This window comes from Cyprinodon tularosa, unplaced genomic scaffold, assembly GCF_016077235.1.
Source record: "Cyprinodon tularosa strain WSP-4 unplaced genomic scaffold, ASM1607723v1 ctg25, whole genome shotgun sequence".
Taxonomy (NCBI): Eukaryota; Metazoa; Chordata; class Actinopteri; order Cyprinodontiformes; family Cyprinodontidae; genus Cyprinodon; species Cyprinodon tularosa.
Window position 1 is genome coordinate 952,452 of NW_024038928.1, and position 17,533 is coordinate 969,984.

Genomic DNA, 17,533 nt, shown 5'->3' on the forward strand with positions numbered 1-17,533 from the left:
GCTTAAGTGGTCCTTAAAGATTTAAGGTGTTTGCTGAAATGTTGTTAATTAAATGAATGGTCAACTGATTGTGAACATCCTTTAGGTGCTTTCCCGTAACAAAGGAGGATGAGGAGTGTAAGAGCTTCATCAGAGGTTGTTGATTTGTACTCATAAATTCATAATTTTAACTCATAAAATTGTAAAATGCACCTGTAAATTTGTAACATGTAATCGAAACATTGTCATTTCAATTTATAACTGTAATTTGAACTCATAGAATTGTAATACGAACTGTAAATTTGCAATTTAAACACGAAATTGTAATTTGAACTTGTAAATTTGTAATTTTAATTTGTACACTGTGATCTTCACTCAAATTTGATTTAAACTCATAAATTTGTGATTTTGATAAATCTAACTTTGTAATTTGCATTCTAAACTTTAAAACTCGTAATCTCATACATAAAACATCTAATGTCATATGTACATATTTATTAGAAATTACGGAACAAACACTAATCTTAAACCTATTCTCTTACATTTTTAAACTCAGACACCTCTGACTATGTGTCATTGACAGCTATCTTACCCATAAAATCTCTTTGAAAACATTAACCTCATGTTTAACACCAGCAGCGTAACAAAACAAGTCTTTGGGCTGAAACTGACTTCTAGGTTTAGATTTCCCTGAACTGAGGATTAATCTGCTTCAAGGCAGCAAACAAACAAGACGCCCCCCCAAGCATGAAGCAGATTAGATAAGACTATATGCTAAAGATAAAAACACACTGCTGCATTGCTGACGTCTGCATGGCTCCTCCTGCAGCCTCACTTTAAGCAGCTGGAACGTCAGAGCGGCTCCAGCTCCATCGGCTCCAGAAAAAAGCAGCAGGATTTTGAAGGTTATCCCAACAAACAGGAATTTTAATTAACTTTCAGTTATATAACAACGACCATTATAAACAACGCATGACGAGTCATAAAAGCTCAGATAATTATCTACTTTCACTGCTACACCTGGGGATATCGTCCGGACTGTTTATTATGTTCTGAGATCCTGATGACTCACTGACAGGTAGCATGTGCTAAAGTTCTGCTCTGAGAGCAAATATTTACTGAAGAGATTCTAAATGCAGGACCTGAGGACCGACATCCTGCTCCTCCCAGCCAATCATCAGCCTCCAGCAGGACACGAGCCGATCAGAGATGTTTTCCACACATCAGGTCAGCAACAGACTAATGATAGGGTTGAGGATCTGGATCTTAGAGGGCCCTGCAGGTGATGGGGAGGGGAACTGTCCATTTTTAAGACTCCTCCTGACCTTCTGCTACCAGGTAAACTGCCTCAGCCTGTTAGAATATATCATATTTATACATTTAGATTTAATTAATCCATTCAATGATTTTTACACTATTGTATTCATTTTTGACATTCAGGGTCCAGATTTGTTTAGGTTCAATGCAAAGCAATCAGCAGTCGGTCATTTGATCATTATTTCACTGAAAGGTCTATAAGCTTTTATTGGATTTAAGGGAGTTCTAATTATTTCTTAAAAAAACTAGAAATTAAATAGGTCAGTTTCTCTGAAATTTTGTAAATTTTGGCTTAATTTAAGAGGATAAGTAAGACAATTTGCAAATCTAATAACATGATTTATATCTAAGATAAGAAAATACAATTCTAATATTTTATTTAAAGTAGGGATGCACGATATAATCGGCCCCCTATCGGTATCCTTATACACCTTATGCTTCTTTTCCGAAGCATTTTAATAACACGATTATCAAATTTAATGAATTTTAATGCCAATTAAGGCCTTAATTTAAAAAATAATAATTCAATTTAGGGATGCACGATATAATCGGCCCCCTATCGGTATCGGCCTGTATCGGCCTTAAAACTGAATATCGGACCTCAGCCACCCAACCGATATTTAACCCGATATTTGATCAGCTTCTGAGTTTCTAAAGTCTAAAAAAAAAAAAATACTACTACTTCTTCCTCAAAAACTTCTTTTTTACAGACTTAAAAACTTCTAAAGACGAGGGAAAAAATATTGATACATTAAAATATCACAATATCTTCATATGCTGATATATTGCCATTTAAAAACAACATATCAATCTCTTTTAATAATGAAATATTGCTATATGTCATCGTTATGGTTCCAAATTCCCCCGCAAATTCACCAAATTTTGCCATATTTTTATATGTTGATATATTGACGCGGTATCGATCTATTTTACTAACAAAATCTCACAAGAATTTGCAAAATATCACGAGAGTTTGTAACAGAAAGATGAAATTTCACGAGATTTTGAAAGTAAAATAGATCGATACTGCGTTTTTAAAAATCAAGTTGATATCAGCCTATGAAAATATATTGAAGTATATTATTTTTCAAAGTGTCAGAAATGGATAACAAAACTGCTATTTTCAATGACTACTTATTTTTGTCCAGCTTTAACATCGGTATCGGTATCGGTTATCGGCTTCATGAGTTTTAAAATATCGGCATATCGGATATGGGCCAAAATCCCAATATCGTGCATCCCTAATTTAAAGTGCATCGTATCTCATCATCTTAGTTTAAGGGGAAAACACTCCTTCCATTGGCAGTTCATCTCATTTATTTGCTCAAATTAAGGGGAAAATAAACCTATTTTAAATCTGGAACTTTATCCTTTTTATAAGCCTAAAGGATGAGATGAAGACTGATGCTTTATTTATAAATCATAGTTACTCCAATAAACAAAAAAAGGATAAGTAACTGTTTTATTTGACAAACCCTGATCTGGAGATTGAACTTGTTTTAAGATTTTTTTTTTATATTTTAAGATCACTTTTTGCAGCGTGTTTTTACAAACTGTTTATGTTCCTATCAAAAACAGAATTGGCAGCTAAAGTGGTTCTGATTACAGGAAAACTAGAGAACATTGCTGTGTTCTGTGACTCCTGCGGATCCATTTAAAAACTGGAGCCAACAAAATGCATTTAAAGTATTTTGAAAATGAAAAACATTTGAGATACTTGAGCAGTGAAGGCTTCTAACCCTGAAGTTTTGGGTCAGAGTCATTAAAACACATTTTCCCCTGGTTAGCAGGCAACTGGTTCTCCTGATGATCTGTTCTCTTTGGAATCTTTTTAATTGAATCAACCTAAGAACTGAGAGTAAAGTAGGTCTTTTGCAACAGAAGTGGACTGGAAAAGCAGTCAAAGTCCAAAGAAAAAGCTTTGATGAAAGCCTCTGTGATGGAATAAATGTTGGATCAGGAGGTATTTTACCCAGAACATCTCAGCTCAGTGTCACCTTCATCATCACTTCACATTTCAGCAGTTTGTTTTTCTGCTGCCCTGGAGCCACAAACCAGTCCGATCACAGACTGATGCTTTAATTACAGACTGCTGCCTCTTTGGCTCAGAAGTGCTGCAGGGCGGGTAGGAGACGGAGCAGAAAACTGATGGTTTCCACTCATTTATTCTCTTGTAGTCTGGTGAGAGCAACCTGTGCTTAACGAGCCCAAACACATTCATCTCTGTAGCCGCAAAGAGCAGTCAAACAGGAGGAAGGGGTTCCATGGTCTTTTACAAACATGTCTGATTGGAAGCGGCTGAATCCAATCACATCTAACTAGGAGAGCAACAGCTTGGCTGCTTCAAGCCGAAGCTAACATGCTAATCAGACGTTTGCTGGTATTATCAGCTGATGGTGGATTGTTTTTTAAAAGGCCTGGAAAACCAACGAAGAAGAGGAATAAACCATCTGTAGCGAAAATTCAAAAGTTTGTTCTGTTCTCAGCAGAGTTGGTGCCGTCAGCTGGAAAGGAGAACTATACCGACTTCTTCAATGCTTATGGGGTGAATTTTGTTCCATTATTACTTTTGCATGTTTTGTAGATGGCAACATGCCATATAGAATTTAATCTTGAAAAATCGTTTTAATTTAAAATGGTTATGAAGCACCTCATCTGTTTTCTTTTATTTACATTTGTTTAAAGATTTTATGTTTTTATCATTTCTTTTTATTTTATTAACATTTAACAGATTCTTTTTATTTCTGTATTTCAGATCACATTCTCTTTAAACCCAAATAAATCCCAGGTTTTGACGAGCAGATTGATACAATATCAATTTTTTTTTTTTTTACAAAATTTGAGAAAAAAAGTAAAATCTGAAAGATAAATTACAAAAAAAATATTTTGAAAACAAAAGCTGAGAAAAGGGCAAAATTACTATCAAAACTCTTTAATAATTTGGATGTTTTTAACGTTTCATTTTTTTTTTTTTACACCTTTTTTTTTTTTTTTTTTTGAAACAAACTTCACTCCCTACATCCAAATCAGTGCAGCTTAAAGCTGATCATCTCTCACTCCTCCGGTCAGAACTTCCTGTAATCTGAGGAACTGCTGAGAGAGAGAAGTTTACCGGACTTTCAGTGGATTTCTTTGGACTTTGGCAGCTTGTCTTCCCATTTTCAGCCCAGAACTTTTTTTCTGGCCTGTTTTCAGAGGAACTTTTCTGTAAGGAAATGAAGCCTGGTACCTCAGAGAACAGGTGCTGGATGACAGCAGCCAGAGCCTCCACTTTCCGGTTCCCCTGAACCAGCAGCCTCCTCAGCTGGACCAGGGCCTGGTTCTTCCTCTCCACCTGCTCCTTGTTCTGGTTCTGTTTAGCTGTGACAGGCGCTGCCGTTCCACCCACACCAGGTCGGGATGCATGCTGAGGCCGGCCTCCGTGTTTGGGACTGGAACGTGACCCGGTTCTGGCTTTGAGCCCTGGACCGGCAGGTCCAGCAGGTCCAGGTGTAGTGTTAGAACCATCGAGGGCTGGGACTGGGAGAGCTGGTGATGTTGGAGTGTTAGCATTTAGTACATCTGGTACCTGAAGAGAAGAACAGAAAACACAGGTTTCAGATCGGGTCAGCAGAATGGTTCCGTTCTGGAGCAGGTCCGTTCATGAAAAGCAGAGCTGCACACTGATAAGTGAGTTTTAAAAGACAGGAACTGGACGTACCGGTTCTGGTGGGTGCAGCTGTGGGTTCTGCTGGTTTCCTGTGGTGATCTGGGGGCTGGTGCTGCTGGGCTTCGTTGGCGCCTCCCGGGGCTTGTTTTTGTCCACTGAAAGAGAACGTGGATCCGTTAGAGCGGCAGGAGCGACGTTCAGCATGGCGTCCACAGGCCCAAACACCGTCTACTTCTGCGGGAACACGCCCTCAGAATGTTCTAGGCTCACACAGATGCATGATGGGAAACTGAGGTAATGCTGGACCGAGACCATCGGGCCCTGGATGGACATTAAGGGTCCATTAGCGGCGCAAAAACAATTAGAGCTAAAGAGATCCCAGCTCCCTCTGAATCTCTCCTCCTCCGTCCATTTATGGATCGACTGTCGGCTCCTCCGGGCCCCGATCGGTTCCTAAATCACCGCCTATCTGTGGTTTTATGGGTCAGCTACACACAGCATCAGATCGATCACAGAGTTCTGATCCGATCATGGAGGTTTATCAAAAAAAGGATGCAAACTTTAAATATTCTGATTTAGGAGGAGAACAAACAGCTGACTGGATCAGAACCCATCAAACCAGTAGGACTAACACTTAAAGATGATAGCACATTTTTACAGATAAATTTACTTTTTCTTTTCCTCTGTTTGGATCAGAGTTTATAAGTAGAAACAGAAGCAGGAAAATAAAGGCTACAGGGGGGAGTTCTAAGGTCAGAACCACAGCTGACCCAAAAGAACACAAAGGCCCACAACAGGACTGAGGAACATAAAAGGTTTCAGGTCTCAGGACTTAGTGATAAATTCATCAGTTCTCAGGAAAAAATATGAAGCACTTTGTTAAATTAGATTAAATCTAGAGCAGATATGTTAGTAAAGCAAAGCTAAAACCTTGACTTAGAAATATCTTCAATTTATTTTAGGTTTTTAGACTGATGACATCACAGCATCGATGGCCGTCCCATTTCCAGACTTTTCGCTCTTTTTTTCCCCTCAGTTCCAAAAAAACTGATATTACAAATTGAATCACCCAATATTAACCTTTAAGATGTTTTTAGGTGATAACCAGTGGCACGGGAAGGGGGGTGCTGCGGGGGCTGCAGCCTCCCTCGTCATAGCATCAGCCCCCCATGGTGGGGGGCTGTGGAGTAACATAATATTGTACTTAAAAACATGAAATTATTTATGTATTTATTTTTTAAAAGACTGTGTTTGACATGGGATTAAAATGATGGGCTGTGTATAAGATATTAACTAATGATTCATTATTTTAATATTTCATAAAAAACTAGGCTACTCCCCCGGAAGCTTCCGCCACCTCACATTCGTTTAGGCATGGCTAGCAATAGGCAGCAGAAACTTATTTCTGACTATTTCGAGGTGAGAAATGGTTTTAATTCGCCTATACGCTAGAATAAGGCTGCATATCACTAAATATTATGTCTGTATTAAGCTATTAAGTGATAAAATATGAAATTTGTTTTTTTTTTTTTGTGTGTGTTTTTTGTTTCAGATATGAAATCATTCCCCATATCCATAGTCGAATGGACCTTCAAGACGTTCAATGCTCAGTTTAGGCTATATTTAGGCCATGTTTCATTCAAGTATTCCTGTTCCTGTTGATTGCAAGCTGTTGTTTGTTTTGAATGATTAAAAGAGAAGAAATAAAGTTTAAAATGTTCATGCTTTGTTCCGATGCATTTTAAATGGCAGTTTTTGGCGACAAATGTAGGCCTACAATATTATGTTAAAAACGTCAGCCACAGCCCTCAACGTAATGACGTCACGTGTTTTCCAACCCAGCCATCAGCCCCCCTCGCTTGAAACAGCTTCCAGCGCGCCTGGTGATAACATAGAATTTTTAGACTAATTTGTCTACTTCTTTACTTAAGATTTCACTTAATTAAAAAAAGAAGCCCAATCATTCCCCTGAGACCTGATAATTGATCAACTAAAACCTGATATCCTTAAATGTACACTAGGAATGCACGATATTGGGATTTTGGCCGATATCCGATATGCCGATATTTTAAAACTCATGTAGCCGATATCGATACCGATGTTAAAGCTGGACAAAAATAAGCAGTTTTATTATCCATTTCTGACACTTTGAAAAATAATATACTCAAATATATTTTCATATGCTGATATCAAATTGATTTTTAAAAACGCGGTATCGATCTATTTTACTTTCAAAATCTCGTGAAATTTCATCCTTCTGTTACAAACTCTCGTGATATTTTGCAAATTCTTGTGAGATTTTGTTAGTAAAATAGATTGATACCGCGTCAATATATCAACATAAAAATATGGCAAAATTTCGTGAATTTTCGGGGGATTTCGTAGCATAACGATGACATATAGCAATATTTCATTAGTAAAAGAGATTGATATGGTGTTTTTAAATGGCAATATATCAGCATATGAAGATATTGTGATATTTTAATGTATCAATATTTTTTCCCTCGTCTTTAGAAGTTTTTAAGTCTGTAAAAAAGAAGTTCTTGAGGAAGAAGAAGAAGTAGTATTTTTTATTTTTTTTTAGACTTTAGAAACTCAGAAGCTGATCAAATATCGGGTTAAATATCGGTGGGGTGGCCGATGTCCGATATTCAGTTTTAAGGCCGATACCGATAGGGGGCCGATTATATCGTGCATCCCTAATGTACACCATATGGGTTTAGAGTGTAAACACATCATCAAATCAGAACCAGGTTCATTCTTTTGTGGACTGGGGGGTCTTTTAAAAGCTTTTTCTTTTATGAACCCGTTCACTGCAAAAAAAATGTAAATTAAGTATTTTTTTTCTGAGAATAAGTGAATTTTTTTCTTGAATTGAGCTGGAAAGTGAGACACTTTGCCAATGGAATAACACAATTTTCATTTAAAATAACACAAAACAACTGCAGTCTTTTATTTTATGTGCATAGCACCTAATTATCTTATCTTAATGATAAAATTCTCGTTTCATTGGCAGATCATATTATTTCCACACTCAAATTAAGCATAAATACACTTACTTTAAGAATTGTTTCATAAATTTTCAGAATATTTTAGCAGAGTTATCTTTGACTTTGAATTATGTTTTTGATGGTCTAAAACATTGCAGTGTAACAAAACAAGTCACAGTTAATGCATTAGTTGAAAGTTTTGTTCAGAAATGTCACTTTCATCCGGTTTTGTCTCCTCCCTCATCAGTATCTAGGTCACCATTATCCTAAATTAGTGACAAATAAACATCAAATTCTGATGATGATCTTTTAAGTAGACTTGGACTAATTATTGAAGATTTGCACGTTTTTATGACTAAAATAAAACCTGCTTGGTTTTTTAGTAAATTAGTCCAAGACAAACAACGCCCCCTACTGGTGGTCACCAGACAGAACAAAATGGCCGCTGTTTCTGCACCATTTGATCATTTTATGATCAACATAAAACAACCATTAGGTGACCAACTTAGTGCTTCCTTCTGGGGACGTTTTGAACAGCAACTCCACTGGGTCTGATCTGGGCGGCTTGACCATGAATTTAGAGGAAGAGGAGGGGAGTACGGCTCCACTAAAAACACAGAAACCTCTTCATCATTTCACTTATTTTGTTAAGAGATGCTTTGCCAAAATACAGTAGAACACATTCTTTGTTTACATCCATAAAGAGCCTAAAATCACAGCAAGAACTTCCTCTTCCTGTGACAATCCATCAGGACAGCGTCATCTGCTCATGTATGGAGTGAATTATGCTCCATTATAGTTGCGACCAAAGAAATGTGTTGTAAATTAAAATTTGAAATAAAACAAAATGATAAAAATAGCTCTGATTTGGGATAAAACCATTGTGAGAGTAACTTTGCCAATTTATCAGATTTACTTTTTTGAATTATTAAAAAAAAAAAAAAAAAATGGAAACAAGTTTGAAAAAAAAAAGTAAGAAAACAGAAATTACTTAAAAAAGATTTTTGGATGAAATTTTTTAAATTGATTTCTGTGTTGCATTTTTTGACTTTATTATTCACAAGACATGCTCGTTGCAACAATAACGGAACAAAATTAACTCCATACTTGTTTGTTCATTGATATAATTGAATCTTTAAGCTTCTGAAAATAATTCAGATGTTTTACGTCTCCTTTGAATTTAAACAGTAGAATAACTGAAGCTGGATGGAAATCTGTGTAAAGTTTGACTTTATGGAAGAAAAAAAAGTCTGAAAGATCAGGTCCAATAAAGAGACTCCGGATTATACAGTGATAAACAGACAGAAGTGACTGCTTGATGAGGATTGTTCCTCTCTGTGGTGAACATCATCTAAGCCCAAGATTCTTCTAGAAGTGTGTGATGTTTGTGGGTCTGTACCTGGAGCCTGCCAGGCTGAAACGCATAGCTGCTGAGCCCAGACTGAAGGAGAAACCAGACAGTTAGCATGCAAATCAAACAGAGACGGGAGCACCTCCTGCTGCGGGTGAAAGGTCTGCTGCTAACCCACGTGATCATAAACAGAATCGCCTGACTGTCCTGGTGGCTCAGAGTCCAGCATCTTTTAAAGGAGTCCCTGAAGGCTTCATTTCTCCAGCCAGGAGTCTTATTGATTCATGTCAGGTGTGTTTAACAGAAAACATGCAGTTAAGTGGCCTGTAAGACCTGAACGATTCAGCCTGGGCTGGAGACTGAGGAAACCTTCTGCATCAATTAGGATCTGGGTCTAAGGAGGCCATCAGCCATGTGTTTCTGCAGCAGTCCCCTTAACCCTCAGCAGGAACGTCCCCCGTTTGCTGAATGAAAACCAGGGAGGGGGTGAGGCTGAGGAGTTGATGAATAACATCAGGAGGACGAGGAGGAGGTTTAAAGCAAATTATACAACTTTAGGGTTAAAAGGTTGAAAAATTTGTTTTCTCTTCAGAGACGTCTTAAAGACCAGGAGAAAATATAAGAATATGAACCGATGAAGTAATCCATGAATCCATGAGCTCAATGCTGGACAAAACACTAAATATTCTCCCTCCTAGTCCAAAGCCTTAAACTCAGATTAACCCTTGACACAAACACCAAACAGGAGTCTGATCATTACAGCATCACAAAGCAGCACTGGTTGGTAATTAGATTACCGTCTGTTGTTGGTCCGCCTTTAATAAGCTCCGTCATTAACACGGACACTCCCAAATCCTCCACTCAGCAATCACAGGGCAGTCAGTTTGCTGTGGTTCTGACAGATTAAGCTGCACCATCTCTGAGGCAGATTACTGGGGGATTATTCTGATCTATGCCTTCAGGACAGAAATGTGGCGTCGTATATCAGCGGCAGGTAGCATCCTGTATCTGCTGCGATCAGACCGGCCAGACGTAATAAACCCAACTTCAGGCCGTTAAAGGATTTCCCTTATTATTCCGGTTCTGTTTGGTTCAGCAGACGATCATTTAAAATTAAACACCAAGGTGGTTCAAACTGGATAAAACCAGCTTTCTGAAATATACACACTAACCTAAACCGCATGAAGACATCATGTATCATGTTTTCTCTATTCTTCGTTCACAAACCCAAAACACAGCAGCAGCTCTTAGTCACGCTTGTTACCGCGGTAACAGGCCTGCTGATGATCTGCCACAGACATGCACTCCATGGCCCGTTTTCACCGGGCAAAGTGGTTGCCTAGCAACAGCTTCCTCCCTGTTCAGCTTTTTTAGCTTCTGACTGATGAGAGAAAGGAGAGCAGCAGAACGGGTTTATGTTGAGCTGAGCTGAGATGGACCAGAGACCCGTCCAGGGCGTCCACTGCCTCTTCCCAATGACTGCTGGGAAAATAAGTGGGCGGATGGACAGGCGGAAAGTCTTTGCCCGAATGATGCTGCTTTCTTTATGCCTCTTTGCACCTCTAATATCAGTTATCATTGATCCTGACCCACTGAATTGTTCTTTAAATCAATTTTTTAATAAAGTTAGTTTGGTTAAGTTTGTTAGTTTGTTACTATAAAGAATTATTAAAACTATGTATGTATGCTGTGATTCCTTAACCCTCTTATATCAACTGGTTTCAATAAACTAGGATGTTTAACAGCAACATGAGTTTATTAAATTACAGCAATGAAATCCAACAATGTTAAAGCCAGTGTTGTGCCTGAACGCGTTCATTATACGAAAGTTCATGAACTCGTTCATATTTTGGGCGAACGTGAACTGAACGTACTGTATTACTGCCTGATGAACGTTATTGTGAACTCGTTCATTCTGGTGTCTGTGAACGGCACGCTCTCTCAGTTCAGCTCCGTTCAATAGGTTGCCAAATTTCTATAGAGCCCTCCAGGCGAAACCCCGGCTAAATCACACCGTAAACAGGCCTTAATATGTAGCGGGAAAAACACCCAATCTGGCAACACCAGCTACCAGCGTCGTAGCCTACAGCCGCGTGCGTCATCAAAACAAAATGCAGCGTGGAAGCCACAGCAACGTGGAGGCGACAAAGCAGCAGTATGATCACTTAAAACAGTTTTATGACCAGGTGGTCGGTGAGGATGATGGCAACAAGTTTGCCCGCCGGCTTTCAGTAAAAAAATTCGCACTTAAACCTGCCTGGTATAATTTTCCAGGATTCCAATATTCCTTTTTAGTATGTACTGAAATGGGATTTCAAATGGAAAAAAATATTAAAATTAAAAAAACAACAAGATTTGCACCTTAAAGACTACTTTCCTGTTTTTCTTTAAATAATTCCTCATAAAAAAGACCATACAAGCAGCACATTTTTCCTGATGTTTTTGAGAATATACTGTAGGGGTGAAAGCTGCAGCTGCTACTAGTGTGAAGTGAATGGACAGCAACAAAGCGTTAAAGCAACAATGGGGAAATCTGTCCCCTCAATGCTAATGTAAACCCTGGTTGGATAAGGATTCAAAACTGGATATGAAGATGAAATCTGACGCACAGTTTCAGAGTTACAACTGATAAAATAATTGCTGTCTGTGGTTCTACAGTAGGCTGTGGTGTAATTGAGCAATATATGAAAAAAAAAAAAAGAACTATGAACTAGTTCATTTTTTGGAACTGTGAACTTAGTTCAAAATTTTTAATTATGAACTATGAATTGAACTAGTTCATTTTAAAATGTGTGAACTGAACTTTGAACTAGTTCACGTAGAAAGAGAACTTTCCCAACACTGGTTAAAGCAACTCAATAATAGTAATGATTAAACTGAAATAGACATTAACTCTTATTAGCATCTAATCAGCTTAACTTCATAGCATTATTACAAACTAAAGTCTACAGTGCTGATGATTGCTTTATTCAACAGACTCATGGTCCAAAAAACTAAACTAAAGGGATAAACTATACTGGTTTTACTAATCTGAATTTGTTTACCTTTGCTTGAAAAATTATGTTTGAAGAAAATATTGAATATTCTTATGTAAATGTAACATGTCCTTTATAGAGTGCATATGCAACTTCTTTTCGATTGCGATTATTTAAACTCTAAAGAGTTGTCAGCCCAAAGCTTAGAAGACAAGATGTTAAAGAAAAATCCCAAACGATAATTAAAGCTTAACTTTCCACTGTTGCTATAATCATTAAAAGGATCCTTAAATCCACCTCTGTTCAGCCACCAGGATTATAATCTACCAGCTCCAAATCATCCCTCCTCAGCTGAACCTCTGCGGCGGGGTGACTAAAGCCTGCCATAACCTACATTCCCGCTCCAAGGCAGGCAGCAGAAGGGAAATAGGTCTGTGGATCTCGACCCAGAAAACACGTGCAGCTGGGCTCAGATGGACGAGCAGGAATGATCTCAGAGAAGAGCGTCACGCGTTTACCACAGAGCCACAGGGGAACGCGCTCATGTGGGCCAAAAATCAGCGAGGAGCGCTCCAAACACGAGCGGATTGAGAGGATTGGCTCCTGAGCTGGAAAACGACCCGATAAGAGATTTTAATTCAGATAATATGTTCAAGAGGGAGGAATGAGTAAATGGTAATGTATAAAAAAAGCAACATCCAGGTGCAGATTTAGGGAAGTCATAACTTCAGTTAAAGGTTTGATTCCAGAACATGAAGGAAACTGAGTAACATTATTGTTAAAATACATTATAAATTCTTTGCTTTAGACAATCTGCTCTAGTTTTATGATTTAAAGCTATTATCTTAAAAAAAAATATATATTACTGTAGTCCCTGCCTTGGTCTCTACAGCAGACTTCAATATTGGCCTCAGTGGTTCCCAACCTTTTGCTGGTTCCCCCTTTAGTGTACAAAGATTTAGTTAGTGATATAAGCAAACATTTGACTTACTGTTAATGCTTAGTTTTGGTTAAATTAATTGACTTATCAAGAAGGAAAGTGGTAGCCCTTTGCTTCTTTTAAGTTGGCACCATCTTTTTTTTTTTTTTCAGTTGTTATGCCAAGAAGAAACCATTTCGCAGTTTCTGTCATAGAGCTACTGGTACCTGGCAACACCTGAGCTCCGTCTGACGTAACGTTAACTTACTATTCCTATTGGTGCAGAAATCTTTCATGAAAGTGTTGGCATCATAAGCAGAAGTAGCCTAAATATTTATACATTTTGGATACATATATTTTTCAATTAAAATGGTACTTTATTCAGCACTTGATTCACCATTCTAAACGTTTTTTTGGATGCATGATTTTTGAATATCCATTTTGATGAAAAAGTTGAGGCTATGATCTAAAAGAAAAATCTACATTTTTTTTTTTTTAACTCCTTCCTTCCTACTGGATCTTTTTCTTGAGACTGAAAGACAGACCTGCAGTAAGGCTATATGTTTAAATAGGATACAAATTATTATCCAAACCAGAGACTGCTGCTGTTAAATGCATACTGGCTGCTCGATCCATTACGGATTCGGTTTTAAAACAAATATAAATTTAAACTCTCGGCCTACGTTTTCAGTCTGTTCGATTTTGAGCATTCAGATATATAAATGAATAACGATTACAAAAACTGTAATGTCCCATAATATAGTCAGGATGACGTTAAAAGAGGAAACTATTCCCAATGGACAAAAAGAAGCATGTTTCCCTCATTGTGTTTCAGTGATGTGCACAGGTGGTTAACAACATCAGTAGCGGTGCAGAAGGTGTGCTTGTCTTTGCCCACAAAGTCACCGACATGAATATATCGCCTATGGCCATTTTGATGGACTGACGGATATGGGTTGGAAAAACATTATATATATATATCGCCTAGGGATGGAACGGTTTATGAAAACCAACCGAACCGTTCGGTTGGACTGTCTCGGTTCGGTTCGCGTGTGTTTCGTTCGGTTCATGCGCTGCTCCTTTTTCTCATAGGCGAAGCGATTACACTCCAGAGCAGAAGCTGGCGGTACTGCGACCAAAGCCAACCACCAGTAGTAAACGAGAAGAAGAAGCGAAGCAGCGTAGCCGGGTGTAGCAGAAAAAAATCAGTTGTTGTGGAGAATTGTGTGGGTATGGCGATTGGGAAAGAACAGGATTTGGAAGACGCGCCAGCAGCACTTTATAGGTCTGCTGTATGGGAGCGCTTTGCATTTAGAGTGACCTACGATGACGGTGGAAAGAAAGTTGTGGATAAAAGTGCAACAGTGTGCAAGCATTGTGCAACACGTTTTCTTTATGCTAACAGCAACATGACCAACATGTCATGCTAACCCCGAAATCCCACATACTCCGTCAGCGCTCCGCTGCGCTCCAGACCGCCTGCTCAAAGGAAAGCCTACAGCCTCCACTGTGGCTCCCGTCCGCTCCGCTCTGAGTTCCTTGGAGATCGTAGAGGGCATGCGCCAGATGATTAAATTCAAAGCAGCAAAACATTCGGAAATGATCCATGGTTTCCACGAATCATTAAAAATTCATTAATTTAATAAAAAAAAAAATTCATTAATTTTTATAAAAATTTTTATTTTTCGGTGTAACAATAAACGTATACCGAACCGAAAACCGTGACCACGAAACCGTGAACCGAACCGTGGATTTTGTGAACTGCTCCACCCCAATATCGCCCAACCCTAGTAGACATCACATTTGTGACCCTCTGCAGCTTCCGTTAATTTTTCACATCACTAGATGGGAGTACATCTCTCATGCTGAGGTTTTTAAAGATCCTGTTGATAGCTGCAGATGACCTAATTTCTAAATGAAACAAAAAGTGGACTTTAGCCCTAATAACCTTTGAACCGACTAAAAATATTAACTGGTCAGAGAAATCTCAAAGCAACCTCGTGAAGAATAATGTGGATCTTCTCAATATGGGATTGAATCTGTTGATTGAACCTGAAACTGACTGAATCTTGTTCAGTTTCTGATCTTAGGAGAATAACCAAACCCAACTCCTGAGGCTGACGAGAAGAAAATAGAAGAGACTATCTGTGCAGGTGGAGGTGTGTCACACAGAGTAGAGAGACGACAGGTTAGATCCGGGCAGGCCAGGATCCCCCGCTGTTTGGTGGGTTAGAGTCGCTGTGGCCGTGTCTAAACATGGCTGCCACATACAGGAGCGTTCCTCTGACAGCTCAGAGGCTCAGTGGAGCAGATCCTGCTAACACACAAACACGCCAACCTAGATCACAGAGCGCATCCTCCTAACGGCTGAATAACTACAGGCCAGCTGTGTCCTTGCCTGGTTCTGGTTCAGGAGTGAGTCACGTGGTTGTAGCTGAAAGAGGCCGGCGGCCATGTTTATTCATCGAGTCGCTGCTGAGGCACTCGTGCAGAAAGCATCCATGCACATCCTGAGTCATTTGTGTTAATTCAGCTGACAGCCGCCTCTAAAGGGACGATCTGCACAATACTGAGCAAGGCAACAATGGCTGCCGGAAGAGGAGGAGGAGGAGGAGGAAGAGTAAGGGGGTTTGGAGTTAAATCAGAGAACTCATATCTGAGACGGTCAAAAACATCAATTTGAGGACAATTAACTACCAGGGAAGAGAGGAGGAGGGGGATAAAGTTAAAGCAGGGACTTCCTGGACACACCATCATTCAAACAGTTTTAAAAAGCCATCAGATAACTCTGTTTGATTGGTTGGGTGTGGCAGTTAGACCCCGCCCCTACTACGAGTATGATGATTATGGAGGGATGAAGGTCTAAACTGAACCATGGGGGGGGGGGTCAATGGGATAATCTGATATACTCTGGGAAGAAGACCTGGAATGACACTGATGCACCTGACAGTCTGAGACAGAAAGATGGAGGAGCTGAGAGGATGAGTCGGCAGATGGTTGGATGATGGAAGGAACGATGGAGAAGATGGGTCCAGACCTGCATGGAAGACCACCGTGTTCTTCCTACATCCCGGCAGAAGCTGAAGGTTTCGGAAAAGTCCTTTAGCCGTCAGCTTCACATGGAAGTTGGACAGCGAGAGTCTGGGAGACCATAACATCGTTCCGCCTCCAGGTCTTCAACAGATGCTCTTATCAGAAGATTCACAGCCTCATAGGATCAATCAGGACCAAGGTGAACCAGATTTCTAGGTTTGCTTTCCCCTTGGTGAACAATGATAATAATTTAAAAAAAATTACGTCTTAAATAAAATAAATTTAAAATACTCGCTGGATGAATCTGCTCCACGTGGATCCTAGAAAAGCTGAAATTAGAATTTCAAAAGCAGAACCTCTGCTGAGATCCAGACATTCATGTCGGCTTTAAAAAGCACAGAGGAAAGAGGATCGTCTGTTAATCCTCCAGCTGCTCTTCATCAAATCGAAGTCACAGAAAAAATAAATAAATAAATAAATAAATAGAAAGAGAAATCCAATCGTACGAGGAGCTCGATTCTGTTAGAAAACGCAGAAAAGATAAAAATGGCGCCAAAAATAGTCGGTTCTCCTCCGGCGTTCGAGTAGAGAGAAAAGAGAGCGTGATGGAGGAGGAAAACAGGATGAGGTATTAGTGTGAGAACGGAGGGAGGAGAGGAAATCCTCTCTGCCAGCGTCGATTAGTATTCCCTCTGCAACATCGGATCCACAAACACACAGCAGCTTCTTCCTCTGCACAACACCAGAGTTAGGTCCCTCATTTACACAAAGACGAGCACATCCACTCCTCCTCTGCTGCTGCTGCTGCTCTGCCAAGTAAACAGGGGAGGGGGGAGGAGGAGGAGCGGAGGGGGAGGAGGAGGAGGAGGAGTGAGAAATAATCTCCCTCCACTTTCCCTCCATTTAAAGAGCCAAGGATGGATGGATGAATGGATGGATGGATCAGTCAGAGGTGTTTGGTACAGGGGTTCTCAAAGTAGGGGTCTGGACCCCTCAGGGGGTCGCAAAACACCAAGTGAGAGGTCGCGAAATGGTTTCAATCCTGGTGATTTGATCATTGAGGTAAATGGAGGGCCACAAACATACCATAAAATATATTAAATGTGAATTTCCCATAAAATAAATAAATTTGCAATGAAACAAGTATATGTTACTTTTTTATTCGAAGTGTTTGGAATGTTGGTTTATAAAACTAGATAAAGTCAGGGTTCTCTCCTGTGTTTTGCAGTGCAGAGGGCTAAAAAAAAAAAAACAAAAAAAAAAAAAAAAAAAATACACTGATTTTTTTTTGTGCATATCGGCCCTTTGACATCTGGACTT

At 39.3% G+C, this 17,533-nt stretch overlaps 1 protein-coding gene across 2 annotated transcripts in view; it reads right to left on the reverse strand.

Moving 5' to 3' along the window:
• The window catches only part of LOC119785478 (microtubule-associated tumor suppressor 1 homolog), a 79,665-nt gene that overhangs the window by 21,577 nt on the left and 40,555 nt on the right, over positions 1-17,533 (reverse strand). For both annotated transcript variants that reach the window (XM_038288176.1, XM_038288175.1), the window contains exons 8-9: positions 4,997-5,100; positions 4,526-4,864 (exon numbers count right to left, since the gene is read on the reverse strand). In XM_038288176.1, the coding sequence (XP_038144104.1) occupies positions 4,526-4,864; positions 4,997-5,100 (443 nt within the window). The remainder of the gene's footprint in view (positions 1-4,525; positions 4,865-4,996; positions 5,101-17,533) is intronic.